Raw genomic sequence first — 17,795 nt, 5'->3', positions numbered from 1 at the left:
TGAAGATTAACGATAATGATGTTTTTTTACACACTGTGAAGAATTCCTTTGAGAAGAATTATGCGAGATCCATTGGGGCGCTAAATTCCAAGGGCAGCTCCATGGCTGTTGAGGATGTTTTCAAGGACAAGCAGTAGATTAAAAAAAAAAAACAAAACTAACAACAAATGTCAGAACACAGTTCTACTGTGTTCTATTGTCTTTCCTTCCACTTAATCATATCGTAGAAGAGACAATAATTATCTGTTAGGTGACAGCAAAGGAAGGCCCAGTGGACAAGCAATGGTGATGAGCTGAAGAGGCCGTGACTTAACAGAGGAGTTAATCATACTTTCCTTTAATAAACAGCTTCGAGCTCCCCCCACGCCCTGCCCACTCACTGCTTTTCTGTGTTTTATTTCTTTCTTTCCATCAAGACAAAGGAGCAGCTTGGAAATCCGCTTGGGTCTAAAAGATTTCTACCCAGAGTAGCAAGGGTAGTAGCTCATGATTTCCATCTGCTGTTTCCGCCTGCCTGGCATGCATTTCCTATTTCTGGTATCAGCAAGTTGGATTTGTATTTGGGGAAGCATACCTCCCTCTCAGACCATGAGGTCTGTGGAGGAGCCGGATCCACCCTACCCTGAGGTCCAGGAGTGGGCACACGACCCAGGCCTGTTCAGTGGGCATATCGCATCCCATGGCCACAGTCTATATGGATGGGCAAGTAACCCAAAATGGCTCATTGAGAGCCTAAGACTCTGGCTGGCACTTTTAAGGTTCTCCTTCCACTGGGGTTCAGTTAGGAGGATGGGAGCCTGGGGCTGCTGAATAAGCCACAGAATGAAGTCAACACAGAGGAGAGCCGAGCTGAGTGATGAAGGAGAGCACAGTTCTTGACAACACTCTGAAGACCCTGGATCTAGCCATGCCTGCGCTACCCCTAGATTCTTTAGACACACAAGCCAATAACCCTCCTTTTTGCTTAAAATAGTATGAACTGAGTTTTTGCCACTTGCAACTAAAAGAACGCTCAGACTGTCTCTTATTCTTTCATGTCAAGAGACTTAGTAGCTACCCAACCCGGGCAATTGATGCAAAGCCTGGGTTGACAAAAATGATTTCCAGAGACAGACTGCATTTTATCACCAGTTTTCTTGGGATGGGTTCATTGCCACCAAAGTTTAAAGTTACCATGTGCCATTTTATACGCCAGAAACAGGATCTTTTCCCTAACCTGTGTGACTTACTTCCAACTTTACAACTGAACAGGTCTGCAAAGAATGCACATTTCCACCTTTCTGATTTCTCTTCAATAACCAGAATCAACCTCATTAATACACATAATGACTCTAAGTCTTTTATTACTCTATTATCCAACTGGGGAGTCGAATAATGTGCTATGTCCGATGAGGGGAAAGGCTGTGGAACACAAATATGCAAATGACAATATCCTTGCATCTCCCCCACAGGACCCAACAGTGTTCTGCACACAGTAGGCCCTTAGCAAACACAGACCCAGGAGGAGTGTTCATGCTTCAATATATTCCAAAGCTGAAGCTCTAGGAAACATACCTGATATTCCTGTATGAAAAAACCCACCCCAAGTTTCAAGCAGATGGCAGGGCCTAAACACTCTGGCCTCTGTTACCAACAGGGACTAGGTTGCCCTCAAGTGAAAAGGTTTTTCTTTCCTTCCTGGTATCAGGGAACAGACCTATAAAAAGTGTCCTTCAGGGGCGCCTGGGTGGCTCAGATGGTTGGGTGTCTGCCTTCGGCTCAGGTCATGATCCTGGGGTCCTGGGATCGAGCCCCACATCGAGCCCCACATCAGGCTCCTGGCTCAGCGGGGAGTCTGCTTCTTCCTCTCCCTCTGCCTCTCCCACTGCTCGTGCTTCCTCTCTCTCTGTATCTGTGTCTCTCAAATGAATAAATAAAATCTTTAAAAAAAAAAAAAGTGTCCTTCATAAGGATGTTTGCTATTCACTCTGAGGGTGCTGACTCTCTGATTTCTTTGTGACATTGACACCATAGGGCTTCTGTCACTTGCTAGATGTCACGTAAAGTCAATCAAAGGCTACCGGTTCTCGCCTTCTGATTTACAAATATGAATGATCACTGGCAAGGGCTGGGGGAGGCCCCGTAGCTTCGTCCTCAAGGAAGTCTGCAGTTCATCAGAACCCTACAAAACAGGGGCATTAAGCCCTCCTTTGAGGTGAAGAATGCTGACGGGACTAGCAAGGACGACTTCCAGGGCAAAGACCCCATGGGAGCTGAAGAAGAATTAACCAGAAACTCTCCATGGGTTGTATTTTTCATAAATGAAAAAGTTTGAAATAGAAGCTTCATGGTGCTTTGAGAGAGAAAAAGACTAAGTGATCTACAACCAGGGCCACCTCCCCAGTCTGAGCAGCTAGAAAGGCCAGGAGCCCTCCATGGCTGGGCTGCACGGACCCCAACACCTGTCACTGCAAACGGCACCTCGCCCTGCCCAACAGCCCCCACCAACTTGCACCCTGCGCCAACTCTTGAATGCAGGGACAGAGAAACTAATAAAATAACCCGATCCAAGACAAAAGGAAAGCCGATTTCGAGTCAATGAAAAGCAGCCTATCAGCCAAGAGGCCTTGGGAGCCTCCCTCCCAGCAAGAACTGGAGAAACAATTAATTCTGAAAACCAGTTCATTTGTATGAAGATGACCTTAGACGCCCCCTAATTAGAGTGATGGTAAGTGGGCCTACTTTAAAATTAATTTTTAGAAGAAATCCTACAGCTCTGCTTTCTGTGGAAGAGCCGTGTTCTAAAATTAGCAGCTAATGAAGTCCTTCTTGTAGTGACTTGTGAGGTGCCAGGCAGGAGAAGCCTACGTGAAGGAGACGGGCGTCTGTGAGCGCACGGGGACCCGACGCCACCTACCCGGCACAGATAGGCTCTGGCATACACGGACACGAGCGGGTCTCCGATCCCACGAATCATGCACGTCAGCCGGGGCAGACATTCTGAAATCCCCCTGTTAGGAACGAAAAGAAGGCGGCATTACACCCGATGTGAGCACTCTCTGTTCTTTTATTTTTAACATGAAGATAAAGCTACACTTCCTCAATGTAGGGGGGCGCAAAAAGAATCAAGGTTCAGAGACAAACCAAGGCCAAAGTTGGCATTTTTCTAAGGCAATGTAACAAAAGTCTTTCTCTCTGGACACAATTCACTCATTGAGTGGCTTCTATCATCTTTACCATTTGCACGGTGCTGGGGTCTAACCTTTCCTTTTTTGCCCGTTTGAGGTCATATTTATTTTACTGGTTTAACAGTTTTTGTCCCCCAGTTATTTTCCATCTGCTGATCACTCCTTGATCTTCTCAATGTTCTTGCCGTGTCTATATTCTTTTGGCACTGACTTACTGTCCTCTGCCCCACTCCTTCCTGGCACCCAACTCCTGGCACCTCAGGCTGGCATCAGCGATCTCCCATCAATGTGAACTGTGACTGATTTATTTCTCCTGCAACATGGGACTTGCCTCTGCCTCAGGCATTATCCTTCCCAAATGGTGAGGCAAAATAATTTCTTTTCAGGGCATTAAGAAACAATTAATTCTGAAAACCAGTTCATATTATCCCTAAAAAATACCCCAGACACCCTTAGATCCAAATCAAGTATATTTGGTACACATTCTAAACCCAATAAAACAACTTCACTATGAAGCACCAGGAGTTGGCCCCTGGCTTCAGGGAGTTTATTATCTACAGGTTATTCAACATGACCTAGCGTTTTGTTGGCTCTGCAGAAAACAGATCTGGTTTCTCCCAGCCCTGGAAACTATTCTCAAAACAAGGCCCAAGAGTAGTATGGGGCTCAGGGGTAAAGGCTTTTGCTTCTGACAGCATCTTCATCACCATCTTCAGCAGCATCAGCAAATACTGAGCACAGGCCCACTGGGTGGCAGGCAGTGCTCTCGACAAACCCTCACCGACCTCTTTTTATGGCCTCGTTCACAGAAGAGGAAACTGAGGGTCAGAGATGCTTCATAACTTGCCAAGACCACACAGTTACTAAAGGCAAAGCGAGGATTCTTCCATGAACCACTCAACCACCTTCTCCTAGCTTGAGTTTTCTTCTCTATCAAATAGGAATTATAATGGTATCTCTACCTAATCAAGTTTCCACTTAGATCAGAGGAGAAAATGCACAGAAGGTGCTTAGCACCAGATCTGCTACATGCTACGTACCCAATGAATGACAGCTATCACGCTGCCGTGTGTGTGTGTGTGTGTGTGTGTGTGTGTGTGAGAAAGAGAGAGAGAGAGAGAGAGAGAGATTTCTTGAAAATGTTACGGTTCTAGACATTGAAGAAGAGCCTTACGTTTTGGAGAGGAACTTGTTACACTTCAGGATGGATGCTTCCACATAACTACAAAAACATCCTGTTAAGGAAGACATTTTCCAGATGGCCTGTTCCCTATGGCAAAGAGACGAGACCACTCACGAGCAGAACTTAGCATGACTTCCGGACACGGAACCACAATGGCTCTCACCAGCCCAGAGAATTGCATTAGCTAACAGCCCATGGTTTCCATAGTTGGTTTTCAAGATTTCATACTTATTTAAAATACATTTTGGGAAAAAAATACATGCTGATTCACAGTTGCTTGCTGAAGTTTAAACTGTGTTTTGAGCATTTCCCATCGAGGCTTTATGGGAAAGAATGAACTTTAGATAACCAAGATTCATTTGTGTATAAGTCAAACTCTCTGTTCTCCAAAACTGGCATCTGTGCAGAGAAGCTTGACCCTGCTCCTTTCAAGTTTTTGGAACCAGAGAAAACACATAAAAATGAAGCATTTTAATTGAGAGAATTAATGTGGGAATGTTCCTCTAGGAAACAAAAGTCTGGTACATGGCATCATATTCAAAGAAAGAAAACAGAACACTATTTGGGGAGAGAGGAGTCCAAAGGCTTTGACAATGCGGCTGGCTCTGGATTTTCAAGCTAGCAACCGTAACAGGACCAAATTTTCAACAGGAATTTCAGGGCATCCCATCACATGGCTTCCATTAATGGTGCAACTCTTTCAGCCTATCTTTAAAATCATCAGACCAAAAAAAAAAAGGATACAATCTTGGAATGAGTTCCCTGATGGAAGCAATCTTGAAAAACCAATTTAAGCATGTTTCTTTGGCCGTGTCATTTACATTCTCTGGAGAGAAGTGATCTGAAATACAAAAACAATACCCATCAGGATCTGTTACAGCTGCTACGGGTCCTGAGATAGGAGAACGTTACAATGGACAAGAAGGGGTGGTCTCCCCAGTTCTTCTAGGTCTTTCCTTCCAAGTATTAATATTATTAGGAAACAACTGGTGACAGTGAAAGCTTACATACGAGGCTTTCCAAGTGCTGCTCAGAGTGCTTTATAGACATCAAGTCACCTCACCCCCACAACATCCCTCCACAGTACATACTTTTTTTTTTTAATTTTATTTGTTTATTAGAGAGAGAGAGAGAGAGTGGGCGAGAGAGAGCATGAGCGGGGGGTGGGGGGGGGACAGGGAGGGGCAGAGGGAAAAGGAGAGGGAGGAGCAGACTCCCTGCTGAGTGGGCAGCTCAACGCAGGGCTCAATTCCAGGACCCTGAGATCGTGACCTGAGCTTTACTTTACTCTGACAGATGCAGAGACCAAGGCACAGAGATAGTTAGGACACACAGCAAGCAAAGGTCAGAGCTGCGATTCAACCCAGCTGGACATGATGCTGGAACCAGAATCACCGACCTTGAATTGTGAGAGCAACAGGACAGAAGTCAGGATCCCTGGCCCTAGGCTGGCTGCCCCAGCAGCCCTGACCTTTTCATTGTTATTCTGAGTTTTCTGGCCCTGGCACCCAAGCCTGGTCTTGACAGCCATCTTAATAAGGAATGGAAGAGCATATGGAACAATGAGAACAACAATCAGCAACCCCCCCCCAACTCATCACCAACAAGGCCATTGTGGAACTCTCGCATAGAAATGATTTCTTCTAAATCATTTCCACATATTAGATTCCCACCCCACCGATGGATGTGCTTTATACGTCTGGCATTCAATCACAAAGCAGGGCGCCTGACTGGCTCAGTCGGTAGAGCATGCAACTCTTGATTGCAGGGTCATGAGTTCGAGCCCCACGTGTGGCACAGTTTACTTAAAATTAAAAAAAATAAAAATAAAAAAGGGAGGAATTAATCACTTTAGAAGACAACAAACGAATTCTAGCTTGCTGTCCTCATCTTTGTTGTGCACAGAGTCCTTTTTCATCCCTGATTCTGCTTTCTGCAACTTGGTGGCACACAATTAAGGTGATCGAAATTCCAAAGCAATCAGCAAAAAGATAAACCTCCAGGTACTTCCTAGCAGAGAACAGTCACTAATCACAATTGCAGATATTTTGGAATTGCAATCTCAAGTATTTATCTATTTTTGGATGTTATGGAATGCGCTTCATTCATTCAAGAACTATTCACTTGCCAGTTCCAAAGGAAGGGAAACTACCATTTCCCATTTCCTGCCCTAAACCCATGCACTTAAAAGTAATTTTTTTCCCCCAAGTTCCAAGAGATCCAGACAGGAAAAGATAAGGGTTATTCTTAAATTCATTTGTCAATCGTGCCTTGTGGAAAAAGGACGGGTGGGATTAATTTCCCTTCATAGGACTGAATCATGGGACCTGAAACCCAAAAGCAAAAATAAGTCTCTGAGATCATCTAATAAAACTCCTCACTCTACCAATGAGGGAATGGAGATTCACAAGAGAGCTGGCATCACTGTAAGCTATAACCCACCAGTCCTGACAAGAGCCTTATCTGGTGAAGCCCATGGTTGGACGTGGGAGACCCCGGGGACACAGAAAGGCAAGCTGTCCTGGGTGTCCACATCGCCTGCAAGCTATACAATAACCTGCACATGCCAATACAAACGCTTCAGGCTTTCCTTCCAGCTCAAGAGATCATTTAAGAGAAAACCATGTTAAGGGAGGACTTTAAAATCCTGTAGCAAAGTGGGGCGCCTGGCTGACTCGGTCAGTAGAGCATGCAACTCTTCATCTTGGGGTCGTGAGTTGAAGCCCCTGATGGGCATAGAGCTTACTCAAAAACTAAAAAATTAACTAATTAAATTCTTGTAGCAAAGTAAATCTTACATGCCTATGTAAGATATACTTCATTTGCTCAACACAAATGTTTTAAGAACCAACTAAAAGTAGTATTCTAGGCTCTGAAGAGATAATAATACACAAGACAGACCCTGTCCTCATGAAGCTTATATTCCAGCAGAGGGAAAAACATAATAAACAGCAAAAAGAATAAGCAAGCAAGCAAACAAATCAGGTAATATCCAGTAATAGCCAACACTATGAAAGATATAAAACTAAGTATTAGATTAGACAGTGACTTTGGGGGTGCATTTTCATTAGACAGGGTGGTCCCCGAAGACTCTGGCAGAGGTGGCATTTGAGCTGAGCCCTGAATTGCAAAAAGGAGCCAGCCATACTTAGATGTGGAGGAAATGTATTCCAGGAAGAGGAAACATCAAGTGCAAGGGTCCTGAGGTAGATATTACCTCTGGTCAAAGAAGAAAAAAAGCAAGCCAATGGGGTAAGCAGGAAGGAGAGAAGCAGGCACTGCACACCAAGTCATAGAGGGCTGTAGCCTTGGCAAGGAGCTGGAGAGTTCTAGGTGCAACAGAAACTCCCTGAAGGGTTCTGGGCAGAGCAATGGCCTTACATGACATGATTTATACTTCAGCACTTAGGCTGCTTACACGGAGAATGAATTCAGAATGTGGAAATTAATTCGGAGACTTCAACGTAACAAAAAGCAAAGATTCTTCCTTCTATTCCCACTTATTTTTCTTTTATGGTGCTTCTTTTTTCAACCCTGAACTTCTGTGGATATTTTAGGAGGAGGGAGGAGACCAGTGAGTCTAGTTCTCTTTCCTCTGCCAAGTCTCTACCCTATGAGCGAGAGGTCTCTTTACATAACAGCGCATATAGAGATGTCATCTTGGTACACGCCTCAAAGGCCAAGTCAATTAAGGACACTGCTTATCCAGATGCAGCCTACATCAGCCACAGGGAAAAACCGAAGATGGGAATGCCCCCAGTTGACAACAACCGCATCACGACAAACCCAAGTTCTTTCTCCCAAGATGGAAATAAAGTTACTTTATCACTTAGAGTAGATGGTCTCTCCACACATAGGCTGGATTAAGAAATGGTAGGGAAAAACTACCACATACAGTAGTATGTACTTTCCATGACCCCAAAGGACACCGGTATCCTTCTAAACTCATAAAATAGGTATGCATGCCTCAGTTCAAATTCCTGAAGGTGAAGGGCTCAAAAATTAAATTCACCAGTCAGAACTTGATTCAACTGGAAAGAATGAGTACACATGCCACCAGATTCCTCTCTGTACATAATCTCTTTAGGCAGAATTCCACACAGTCAATTTCAAAAGCTTTCTTCATAATTATTGTTAAGAGACATCCCCCAAATCACTGACATTTTTGAGAGAAATCTGCCCTTTTCCCTCTCAGGTTCTTGGAACCAGAGAACACTACGTGCAGATGAAGATTTTCACTGAAAGAAAAAAAAAATTAAATTATTTTCAAGAAGAACAAAAGCCTGATTTGCATCGCTCAAGGTAAAAAAAAAAAAAAAAAAGGTATTCTGGGGAAGGAAGAGTTTCCGTGATCAAAGTGCTAATTAATAAATTTAGACAAGGCCTGGAAATGAATACGAAAATAGTCTTTTATCTTGAACTTTTATAGTTTCGATAGGAGGTTGTTAGTAATTTTTCCTTAACTGGCTCTAAAATATTATTTGTAACCTTAGTGAAAATTGGGAGGGAGGAAAATCATTGCAGTAGATATAATCTCAAAGGCCTCTGGGGGTTAGACAGGTAATAAATATTCTTATGTGGTTAGGTGTACAACAATATGAAGTAGCAGACTGTGTATTAAAAAGCATGTTAAAAAATGCTGTTGGAGGGGCGCCTGGGTGGCTCTTGATTTCGGCTCAGGTCACGATCTCAGGGTCATGAGATCAAGCCCCAAGTCAGGTTCTGTGCTCAGTGCGGAGTCTGCTTGAGATTCTCGTGCTCTCTCTCTCTCTCTCTCCCCCCCTCTTCCCCTCCCTCTGCCACCTTCTCTAAAGTAAATAAATATTTTTGGGGAAAAATGCTGTTGTAGGGGCACCTGGCGGGTTCAGTCAGTGGAGCATGTGACTCTTGATCTTAGGGTTAGGAGTTCAAGACCCATATTGGGTGTAGAGATTACTTAAAAATAAAAAGAATACTGTTGTAGCTACAAAAAACACCTATTTGGGTTTAATTCTGCTTATAGATGAGCATTTACTGCTGCTTACTTGTATGGCACACAAGTTGGCAAGTTTAAATTAAATAGGTGCACCTAGACTTCCCAAATCCTTAAAGCTGACAGAGAAGGCCTTTGCACTCATGCTGGCCTCTGCCTACCTCTCCAGGCTCACTGCCTCCCAATCTTGAGATGCCTTAGAACACGCAAGGAGCGGTTAATAACATCACGGATGTGATGTGGTGTAGGGGAGGATCTAGAGCAGCACCAACCAATAGAAATACCACGTGAGCCACGTTCAAAGAGACTGAAACAAGTGAAATTTTAATTAGCAATAATCGCGCCTCAGATAAACCTCATTGGCTACGATACTGCCACTGCGCAAAGCTTAAAACAAGTGAAATTTTAATAAAATGCCTTATTTAACCCAATTCACCCAAAATGTCATTTCAACATGCAATCAATTCTAAAAATCATCGGTGAGATACTTCATGCTCTTTTGTTTCTATTAAGTCTCTGAATCCAATGTATTTTTATACACACAGCACACCCTCCATTTGGACTGGCCAGATCTCAAGTGCCCCACATGACCCACATTGGCCGCCATATTGGACGGCACAGATCCAGCTTAAGAGCAAGGCTCCCACTAGCTGGTGACAGGGCCGAAGGCAAGTCCTTGGCTCGTCCCCCATGGGTTTGCTCATCTGACGCGAGATGACTCTTCCAGCCCGAAAGGCCTGTGGAGTTCTGTCTCTGAGAAATAGCTGTATTAAATCGTTTTTAAAATAACAGATACAGAGATGGATGAAAGAATTAATGAATAAGTGAACAGGTCAATTATGGGTTATGGTTGCCGATGCCATCATTTGGCTGAGAACAGGAGCAGTGGGAGCAAGCTTGTTGTGGTAACTTGTATGGATGAGAACGTTTCCTTACAGCAGCTCTAGAAACTTGAAAGGAGGGACAAGAGATGAGAGAAGCCGCTGCTGAGAGTTCCATGTTGTCAGACAAATCGTCACCATTTATGTTACAACAGACTCATAATCAAGCTGTCCCATTTTAACCCCCTGAGAATTTAAAATGGATTGGCAATAAATTTAATGCACACATCACTTAAGCACAGACTGTAAATGCAAGTATCTGTTACCGATTTCTTTGACATTGTTCCTTAGTATATATAAAGTTGGTTTCTGCTATTTGCTTCTCAGGAGAGAGATACAGGAAAAAAATGTCAGGCAGTGGAGGAATTTAAGTTGGTATAAAAGGTCAGCTGAATCTAAAACTAATGATGTAATGTATGGGGATTAACATAAGAATAAAAAAAATAAAAATAAAAAGTCTGAACTTAAAAAAAAAAAAGGTCAGCTGAATCTAGTTGCAGTATCTTTTTATTTTCCTGGATTCCAAGTACTTGCCCAAATTCTTAGCCAGGCCATTTGAAAACCTTCTAATGTTTTTTTTAGAAAACTGAGATGATCAGAAATCTGCAAAGGTGTTTCTTCTACTTTTAACACACCAAAAACAAAATAAATCTTATACTGAGTCTCCATAAATCCTGACTTGATAGAAACCTTCTAATCACAACTCCAGGGCAGAACGAAACCAGTAGAACAGCTCTGACATTACCTGGTAAGACGCTGCGGTTATCCACACACATGGAGAAGATGCGCTCATACACGAGCTTTCCTGGGGAGAAAAGGACAGATGGTGTTAGCATCCCGCTCTTCAGGAGTGAACACTAAATAAACGTTTGTTAATTAGGGACAGAGCCGGCGTGGCCCAGAGCACTTTAACTTGTGATGGTATGCTGCCACCTAGTGGGACAAATTTAAGCCGCGTTTCTTTTGTTTCTGTTTTTAATAAAGCGCAGGGACTTTTACTTTCTGCGAGGCAGGGAAGTCATCCTTCTCTCCTTAGAGAGGGAAACTTAGGGCCAAGGGGACCTCAGGCACCTCCATTCACTCATCAGCGAATCATCCATGTGGTGCTTCTAAGCCAGAGGCTGCAGATGGGCAGCCTGTGGGTGGAATCCAGCCAGGGATCCATTTTGTTTGGCCCACAACACAAAGGCCCACAAAGTGCTTTAACATTTTTTTTTTTTAATTAGTTGCCAACAGGTTAAAAACTTTCGTTCATGTGAAAAACCCGATTTCCTGCTTCTTCACAAATGATGTGCCAAAAATGGCCCATATCCCTACAGGATAAAAATGAGCTATGACAGGGGCGCCTGGTGGATCAGTCGGTTAAGCATCTGCTTTCAGCTCAGGTCGTGATCCCAGGGTCCTGGGATCGAACCCGCATCGGGCTCCCTGCTCAGCGGGGAGCCTGCTTCTCCCTCTCCCTCTGCCTGCTGCTCCCCCTGCTTGTGCTCTCAAATAAATAAATCTTAGAAAAGTCTCTTTAAAAAAAAAAAAAATGAGCTACAACAAATTAGTAGCTGACTCTTCAAATGGCATATATACCACCCAGTTTGTCCCAGCTTCCACCAATGCTGTCTCTCAGCAACGGTCTGGGGCACTCATTTATGTGATCTGCCTGGTGCCCAGAAGCATCAAAATTTGAGATTCAACTAGCAAGTGCTACAGGGTAGAAATTTGGGTCTGTTTTGCTCACGGATATATCCCCAGTACTAAGATATATCCCACAGCACACTGTGGACGCTCAGTATTTGCTAGATGCATAAACAAACATATTTTAGGTGATGTGGGTCATAGGTCACTGCTGCAAAGACTCAAATCTGCTAGTGTAGCTCAAAAGCAATCACAGACAATGTATAAGCAAATGGATGTGGTCAGTCGTGTTCCAATAACAATAATAAAACTTGACTTACAAAAACAAGTGGGCAGGGTAGACTTGGTCCACAAACCACCCCTTAATCTAGGACTAAAAGCTTTATTTATTCTGTGTTATTTTAGAAAATACTATCAACATCAAAGGGATAAAAATTATAGTTCTATTCCTTCCCTGGAGCCTTCCAAATCACCTTTAATGTCAAAAGTATTTCCCTGAGCTCTTGCGTTATTTTTTTTTCCCCCATAACCCCATCATTTGGGGAAGCAAAGAAGCACACAACCGGTCCTCACATGGAAAAAGAGACAGGAAGTTCTAAGAATGTGAAGTCAAATGACTTCACCAAGAAATGACACAAGGCTAGGACGAAGGGCAAGAAGCCATCTAGGTGCCTCTCCCAGTGTGGACTACTTACGTTACAATCACATGAAGAAACCTGTTGAAAAGGCACATTCCTGGGGCCCACCTCAGAGCTAGTGAAAAACAGTATTTTGGAGGGTGAGGACCAGGAATATGAATTTTGAATAACCTTAACTAGGGAATTCTTGTCTACACTCCAGCGTGAGGACCATGGATTTAGACAAGCACCATGGGTCTCGGAGCTAAAATTTGCCTTGGTCATGGGAATCTCTAAAAACAGTGACAAGCCCCCCTCTTCCCTCTAAACCAGTGGTCCCCAACCTCGGCTAAACACTCGAAGCACCAGGGCGCCTGAAAATAGGCTGGTGTCTGTGTCTATCCCCAAAGGTTTTGACAGAAATGATCTGGGGTCCAGCTTGACCATTGGGAGTGTTTTTAAAGCTCCCCAGGTGTGCAGCCGAGGATGAAAACCCCTGCTCTACACCATCAGTTCAATTGAGAAGCTCCCAGGAAGCCTCAGGGAATAAACCCCAGTTCTCAAAGCCACCTGCCTTTTTCCTCCTGGCCGGAAGTGCTTTCCTTACCTGCGGCCATGGGCTCCCGTGGCAGCCACATCTGGGGCCATGATGGGCCTCCTCTTGAGGACCACAGAACACAGCACTGGGACTGCATATAATTTTTACCGTGGACCATCACACAGCAAGCCATGCTGGTCACCTCTCACCTCCTATTGTACATAGACCAGACTTAAGAGCACAAAAGGCCTTTACTTGCTCCACAAAAAGCCTGCCATCCCTCTAAAACCACAACGTGTATAGTGTACCTTCATATGCTAAGGGGCCTTCAACTACAAAATCCTTTTTGGCCAAACGAGTTTGGTGAGTATTTTTTTCCTTTGTTAGGTTAGTGGACAACAGTCTTGAGAAATAATACCTGATCCTAGATTTATTTCCTTTCCCGACTGTCTTACAAATCAAGAACACTAAAATAGATAAATAATTCTCTGAGCACTAACTTTGCACCAAGTACTTTCAAAGTTGCTTACATGATCCTGCCAGCAAACTCTTAGAAGAGGAAAAACGTTATACGCTTCCTATTCTCTTAAGTCCCTCCAGAAACCCCCAGAGGCAGGATCTATTATGCCCATTTTACAGTGGAAGAAACCAAGTGTTTCTTGGTCAGATGCACACGACTCTGATACAGGACACACAGGCATGGGACGTGGGCTGAGAGACGCCAGAGCCCAGCTCTGTGCTCGGTGCCTTCCGTGAAATCCCCCTCGAAGTCCAGCATGCATCTTCCCATCTGCACATGCTCAGGGCCATGTCCCACAACCCTGCCCAGCAAGATGCTCCCACCTTCGGTCAGTCCTGTCAACCACTAAACACCAGCCCGCCTACGGTCAAGCACCTCCCTACAGAGCACCATTGGGACGATGCACACAAGCTGCATCACGGCGCTCCGAACTTCCACCCAAGCAAGGCAGACTCCCGCCCGTTTTGTGAAAGGTGAAAACATTCTGTTCCAGGCAAAGCACAACAGTCTCCTTGAGCACCTGCAGATGCAGGCTGCCTCACAATCCTGAGGAATACTAATCACAACAGGTCCTGACAAGGGCAGCCTATTTTCAGGTGCCCCGGGTGCTTCGAGTGTTTAGCCAAGGTTGGGGACCACTGGTTTAGAGGGAAGAAGGGGGCTTGTCACTGTTTTTAGAGATTCCCATGCCCAAGGCAAGTTTTAGCTCCGAGACCCATGGTGCTTGTCTAAATCCATGGTCCTCACGCTGAGTGTAGATCACTGAGATGTGGAGGAAGGAGAATGACGTCGAAGGCCGGTACCTCATTTGAATGTTCGGTTTCAAAGAAGAAAAACATTTCCTGATTCGAAATTTTAAAAAGGCTGTAGAAGGTATGAGGCAAGTTTCTCTCTGGCCCATCCCCATCCACCCCACGGCCCCCGCCGGCCTCTGAGGACTCCCACTGCTATTGAATTTCTTGGACATCCTTCTAAATGTTTCTTCAGGCAAATAAAAGGGAATGTGAACAAATATTCTAATTTCTTCTCCTTTCTTACACAAAACAGAACATATTCTACAGCTGTTCTGCATCTTGATTTTTTCACGTGACGACATATATACCTCAGAGATCTTTCCACACCGGAACGCAGAGCACACCCTCACTCTTTCTTGTGGGCTTCCTATGCTCTGGGGTACAGATGGACCGTCATTTATTTAAATGGTCCCCTAGTGATGGCCACTTGGGTTGTTTCCAGGGTTCCGCTATCACAAATGGGATGAATTCCCAGAGGTGAAGTTGCCAGGGTCAAATGTACACACATTTGTAATTTTCATGGAGAGCAACATTCCCCCCGCGAGCCAAATACAAGAGAAACGAAACAGGTCTTTGACTACAGAGAAAACTCAGAATCCCAGCCCTGCCGCTCACTGCCCACCTTGCGACCCTGGGCGAGCTATTTACTTCTCTGTGCCTTGGGCCCCTCACCTGTGAAATGGAGTCATTAGAGACCCCACCTCACAGGCTCTGATGAAGACAACGTGATGTAGTATCTCTAAAGCACCCAGAACAGAGTCAGGCCCAAGGACATTATTTGTTGAGGGTTTATCACTGCTGTTACCAATTCTCAGCCCAGCTAATCTCTGGGATAGGGCAAAAACAGGCATGTGCATCATATCCCGGCTTGCCAAGGGAGGGGACTGGGATGCTGCCACCAGAGGCTGACGGGATGGCTGCCCAAAATTCTCACAAGGTTAATGTCCGGATCTGGCCAGGCTTGTAGGTTAGAAGCCAATCCATCGGCGTCCCCGTGTTAGTCTCACTCAGAATGCTGACTCATGCAGAAGAAACTTGCAGGAGGCAGGTTAGGGAAAACAGAAGGCTGGTGTGTTAACCCACCATGAGAAACAGAACTGTCAGGAGAACCAGACACAACCACCGACCTCTCTCCCTGACTGATGTCCTCGCTGCTGAAGGCAAGCTGCGCATGAGGACAAGTCAAGGCCCGAAGGGCGTATGACTGGGTATCTATTCTGAGAGCCTAACTCACCCATCCATTCTGCAAATCCATTCATCTTCTCCATCTCTGCCATCTCCCCGGCCTCCCATTTGAAGTGCTAGCCACGCTCCCTGACCCACCTCCGCCCGACAGTCTCAACAAGCAGCCAATAAAACTTAAATCATCACATCCCTGCTCGCCTTAACACTCCCAATGGTTCCTTATGTCCTCAGCGTAAAAGCCCAAGTCCTTCCAATGGCCCTCAAGGCCCACCAGGACCTCCAGCCATGTCAGCTGCTGAGCCATCACCCTGCACACCCCCTCCAGCCACCCCAGCCTCTTCAAACCTGCCAGGCACGCTCCTACCCCAGGGACTTTGCACCCGCTGTCCTCGGCCTAATGTGGCTGCACTCTCCCTCCCCCAGAGAGCATGCAGCTCATCTCTCCTCTCCTTCAAGCACTTGCTCAAATAGCAACATCTCAGCAGGGCCTCTTGTGACCACCTTATCTAAAACCACAGTCTCCTCCACCCCTTACCCTCCTGTTTTGTTTTTTTCCCTCCACAGTGCTGATCATCATCTAACATACAATTGGGTTTACTTACTTGTTTTGTAAATCCCCTTTTACCAGAACATAAGCCCCCAAAAGTGAGGATTTTTGTCTCTTCTTGCTGATACATCCTTGGCACTCAGCAGAGTGCCCGGGCCACCTGACCCTGATTGGCCATCACTCAGCCAGGCCATCTCTTCTTGGGGCCCAGTTAGCTCCCACCCCCCTTTCTTCTGGCAACATCACCACCTTTCTTCTGTGGGGTGACCCGGGCCTGGATAATCTGCTAATTCATCCCACCAGATACCACAAATGACTCAGAAACTGACTTGTGATCCAACCAGTCCAAAGAGACAGAATTCTGGGACTTTTTGTTGTAGGCTTGGAAGAAAGAAGCTCTTCCCTTGTCCTGGGACTACTGGCAAAAGAACTGATACAAGTGGAGAACAACTTGCAGAGTTTGAGAACGAGGAGACCCCAAGGGCAAGTACCAGAAAATACCCACACACTGTTTGAGTTCCTGAATCCAGAAACTACTCCTGCACTTTTCAACATAAGCCAATAAATACCCACTTTTCCCAAGATTAGTAGGAGTTAGACCTTTTTTATATCGTTTGTTCTAGCTAATACACTCAGACCCCAGTCTCCTATGAAGCAAATGGGGGTCTCTGCTTGATATTTTGTTTTCTGCCATATTAGATCTTTCTATATGGGCTTCAGATGAGACTTGCTGGGTTCGGAGTCCGCTGGTCCCTCCTTGGCAAGAAAGCAAACGTCTCTGTTCTGATCTGCTAGGTGTTGGGCTCTTAGAAGATGATTCTGTCTGCTAGTTCTTGGGGAGAACCGTGCCACTGAACATCATATAGAGTTTAGAGGGCTGCATGGCTTGATGCTCTGGCCACTGATGACCACCGAAGAGCACAAAAGCCTCCTGTGTCTCCAGAGGGGCCCCAGGTTCTTCTCTTCAGTCTAGACCATTCTGCCTGATGGGGGGAGCATGGGACAAGGGGCAGCCGTGACATGGCAGGAAACCTCACAAGAGCGGTCGTAATCAGTCCAGGCAGGAGAGGACTGTGGCTTGGGCTACAGTGTTCAGTGAAGACAGATAAAAACGGACAAAGTGGAGGGAGACCCAGGAGACCGAAGAACCTGGTGATGGACTGGACATGGGGCGCAGGGGAGAAGATTCTCACATTTCCAGCTTGGGCACAGGGCACATGGTCCTATCATTCCCTGGGACAGAAACCCACTGCAGGTGCTGGGAAGAGAGGCCAAGTTCGGTTCTGACAAAGTGAGTTCCAGGCACCGTGACATGTCAAGGGACGGGAGCTGGTTTAGACCAGATGTGTGCTCCCCAGCTCCCCCATGCTTCCCCTGCTTGCTTCACTAGCCTCTCAGAAGGTTAGAAAACAGGTCATTTAGGATTCTCTAAAAACGGCACCCTTGTTAATGAGCGGGGACAGGGCGGTCATTTAGTCTCCCTCATGTTTCACCCAACTACTTAAACCACAACAGAAATTAAAGCAACACTACCACCCAACTTCTGGCAAAAAAAAAAAAAAAAGTATTTCCTAGATTGAAGATGAACAGGACTAGTACTTACCAAATGTATCAAGTATGTCGGTGATAAGGACAAATTTGCTTGGGTAGAACTGAATAACGCTTGTGTCTGAAAGAAGCTTTGAACACTAAAAAAAAAAAAAAGAGAGAAGAGAAAAGGAAATTCACTGTGTCGTGTCTGACTTGACTGCAATGCTCCAGG

The 17,795-nt window shown here is 45.2% G+C and overlaps 1 protein-coding gene and 1 pseudogene across 7 annotated transcripts in view; both read right to left on the bottom strand.

Annotated features, from left to right (window-relative positions):
* The window catches only part of VPS35L (VPS35 endosomal protein sorting factor like), a 113,161-nt gene that overhangs the window by 69,283 nt on the left and 26,083 nt on the right, over positions 1 to 17,795 (bottom strand). For 6 of the 7 annotated variants that reach the window (XR_010411867.1, XM_064592608.1, XM_045875077.3 and 3 more), the window contains 5 exons: positions 17,637 to 17,721; positions 10,949 to 11,008; positions 5,095 to 5,191; positions 4,342 to 4,389; positions 2,897 to 2,990 (listed from right to left, as the gene is read on the bottom strand). Coding sequence is in view for 6 of the 7 variants with exons in the window: in XM_064592608.1 (XP_064448678.1) it covers positions 2,897 to 2,990; positions 4,342 to 4,389; positions 5,095 to 5,191; positions 10,949 to 11,008; positions 17,637 to 17,721 (384 nt within the window). In the remaining variant the exon portion in view is untranslated. The remainder of the gene's footprint in view (positions 1 to 2,896; positions 2,991 to 4,341; positions 4,390 to 5,094; positions 5,192 to 10,948; positions 11,009 to 17,636; positions 17,722 to 17,795) is intronic. The other variant, XM_064592609.1, reaches the window with a different exon arrangement.
* LOC123845024 (U4 spliceosomal RNA) lies at positions 9,636 to 9,711 on the bottom strand (annotated as a pseudogene).

This window comes from Mirounga angustirostris, unplaced genomic scaffold (assembly GCF_029215605.1).
Source record: "Mirounga angustirostris isolate CCGP_5_RB_7025 unplaced genomic scaffold, mMirAng1.0.hap1 SCAF_5, whole genome shotgun sequence".
In the NCBI taxonomy this organism is placed as follows: domain Eukaryota; kingdom Metazoa; phylum Chordata; class Mammalia; order Carnivora; family Phocidae; genus Mirounga; species Mirounga angustirostris.
This window is presented reverse-complemented; position numbering and strand designations above follow the sequence as displayed.